Source organism: Cryptomeria japonica, chromosome 4, assembly GCF_030272615.1.
Source record: "Cryptomeria japonica chromosome 4, Sugi_1.0, whole genome shotgun sequence".
Lineage (NCBI taxonomy): Eukaryota > Viridiplantae > Streptophyta > Pinopsida > Cupressales > Cupressaceae > Cryptomeria > Cryptomeria japonica.
In genome coordinates this window covers 280,042,164-280,044,198 of record NC_081408.1, presented here as the reverse complement: position 1 = coordinate 280,044,198, position 2,035 = coordinate 280,042,164, and the positions used below count along the sequence as shown (strand labels likewise).

Sequence of the window (2,035 nt, the reverse complement as noted above, 5' to 3'; positions counted from 1 at the left end):
GCAATGGACGACGCCTGTTCTAAACAGAAATTCCACACAGCCGGGTCATTTTCTGTGGCAAGTATTTCTGTGTGTGGGGACCCGCGGCAGGAAATGTATGTCGTACACGACACGGCGAGGAAATGGTTATCTTAACTGAGGCGGCTGCTGAACAATTTGCGTTTGATCCGGCAGAGAGGTTTATAAGGAGTCAAATCCCACACACAACATGCATAATTCATTGCGAGCGATGGAGAGTACTCGAATCAGAGTGGCCTCGTTCGCCTTTGTAATTGCTCTGCTGTTGAGCGGAGCATCGGCGGGAAGCATTAGCATATACTGGGGCCAAAATGGCAATGAAGCCACTCTTGCCGACACCTGCTCAACCGGCAACTTTGCATTTGTGATGATCTCTTTTCTGACCACGTTTGGCAACGGGCAGACACCGGTGCTCAACCTGGCAGGCCACTGCGACCCATCTTCTGGAGGATGCAAATCTCTCAGCACCGACATTAGCTCCTGCCAGTCCAGCGGCGTAAAGGTGTTGCTCTCCTTGGGAGGCGCCTCCGGAAGCTATTCAATCGTCTCCGCAGATGATGCCCAAAACGTGGCCACTTATCTGTGGAATAACTATCTTGGAGGGCAGTCGGATAACAGACCTCTCGGAGACGCCGTTCTGGATGGCATAGACTTCGATATCGAAGCAACGACGGAGCACTGGGACGATCTGGCCAAGGCTTTGTCTGCTCTTAGCACCTCCTCCAAGAAGGTATATCTCAGCGCTGCTCCGCAGTGCCCCTATCCCGATTCTCACCTCGGAACGGCCTTGCAGACGAGTCTTTTCGACTATGTATGGATCCAATTCTATAACAATGGCCAATGCGAGTATGCCAATGGGGACGCTTCTAATCTGGTGAATTCCTGGAACCAGTGGACAACGTCGGTTACTACTGTTGAAACGCAGGGCTTTTTTCTGGGCCTTCCCGCTTCCTCTGCAGCTGCTGGAAGTGGCTTCATTCCTGCAGCCACACTCATCTCCGACGTGCTACCTCAGATCAAGACCTCCTCGAAATACGGAGGACTCATGCTGTGGAACAAGTACTACGACGAGCAAACCGGTTATAGCACGGCCATTAAAGGTTCTGTCTGATAAAGTTCATTTCAATTCCCTCGTGTAGGCTACCAAATAATAATGAGGCCGTCCCTATATATGGTGCCTAATTTGGCCAGATTGTAGTAATGCTGAAAATAACACTTCTCATCCAGTTTTTCTTGAAGTCTCTGAAAGCTTTTCAATATTGTGACGTCGTTTACGAATGTTTCTCTTCATGGTTAATTACTGAAAACCGTATGCAACACAAAGTTGGTCTTTCATTGAAAAGACCACCACAAATACAATCCCTTTAGGCGAGTAGGTTACGTTTCCAAGTGTTATTTTTTCTCTAATCTTTAAGATGGATTTTGAAAAAGAAGAAGATGAATCCGATGCCCTAAAAGAGGTAGATTAAAGCAAATTATAATAAAATAAATGAGTATATCAATGAGAATCACTTTGTCAACATTTTTTTTAATGGAGGTGTGGATCTCATCCTTTATGATGTGGAGCCTTGCACTCAGCAAAACTTGATCCCTGGTGTTCTCATTTCAGGCCATTCAATTTCACCAATAGACCAAGGGCTTATGAGAATCACTTTGTCAACATTTGAAAAAAAGCTATAACTAATGTTTACATCCCTCCCTTGATACAAATATCCATTCAAATTCTACAACTAGATTTGTAAATTAAAAAATAGTAAAACAGAAGAATTTTCTTTTGTATAAATAATAAATAATTTTTTTTAATTTTAGTATTGGATCAATAAATTATTTTCTAAAACTAAATATAACATATTGCAGAACTTTGTTTTTGCAATGATGATAAATTAATATTAATTTCATCAATAATAGATTTATCAAGTTGTAGAAAAATAATACTTATTAAGAAATGAATTTGTCAACATTTACGCAATCTCAAGGAACCTATATAGAAATATTCCAAGTTTCTCAAGATTGAATT

The 2,035-nt window shown here is 42.2% G+C and overlaps 1 protein-coding gene across 1 annotated transcript; it reads left to right on the top strand.

The window, feature by feature from the left end:
• The first annotated feature begins 203 nt into the window (after positions 1–203).
• Positions 204–1,256, top strand: LOC131077223 (acidic endochitinase). Its single transcript, XM_058014671.2, has one exon. It carries the CDS (start codon positions 209–211, stop codon positions 1,127–1,129), a length of 921 nt encoding a protein of 306 aa, XP_057870654.2. The 5' UTR covers positions 204–208; the 3' UTR covers positions 1,130–1,256.
• The last annotated feature ends 779 nt before the right edge of the window (positions 1,257–2,035 follow it).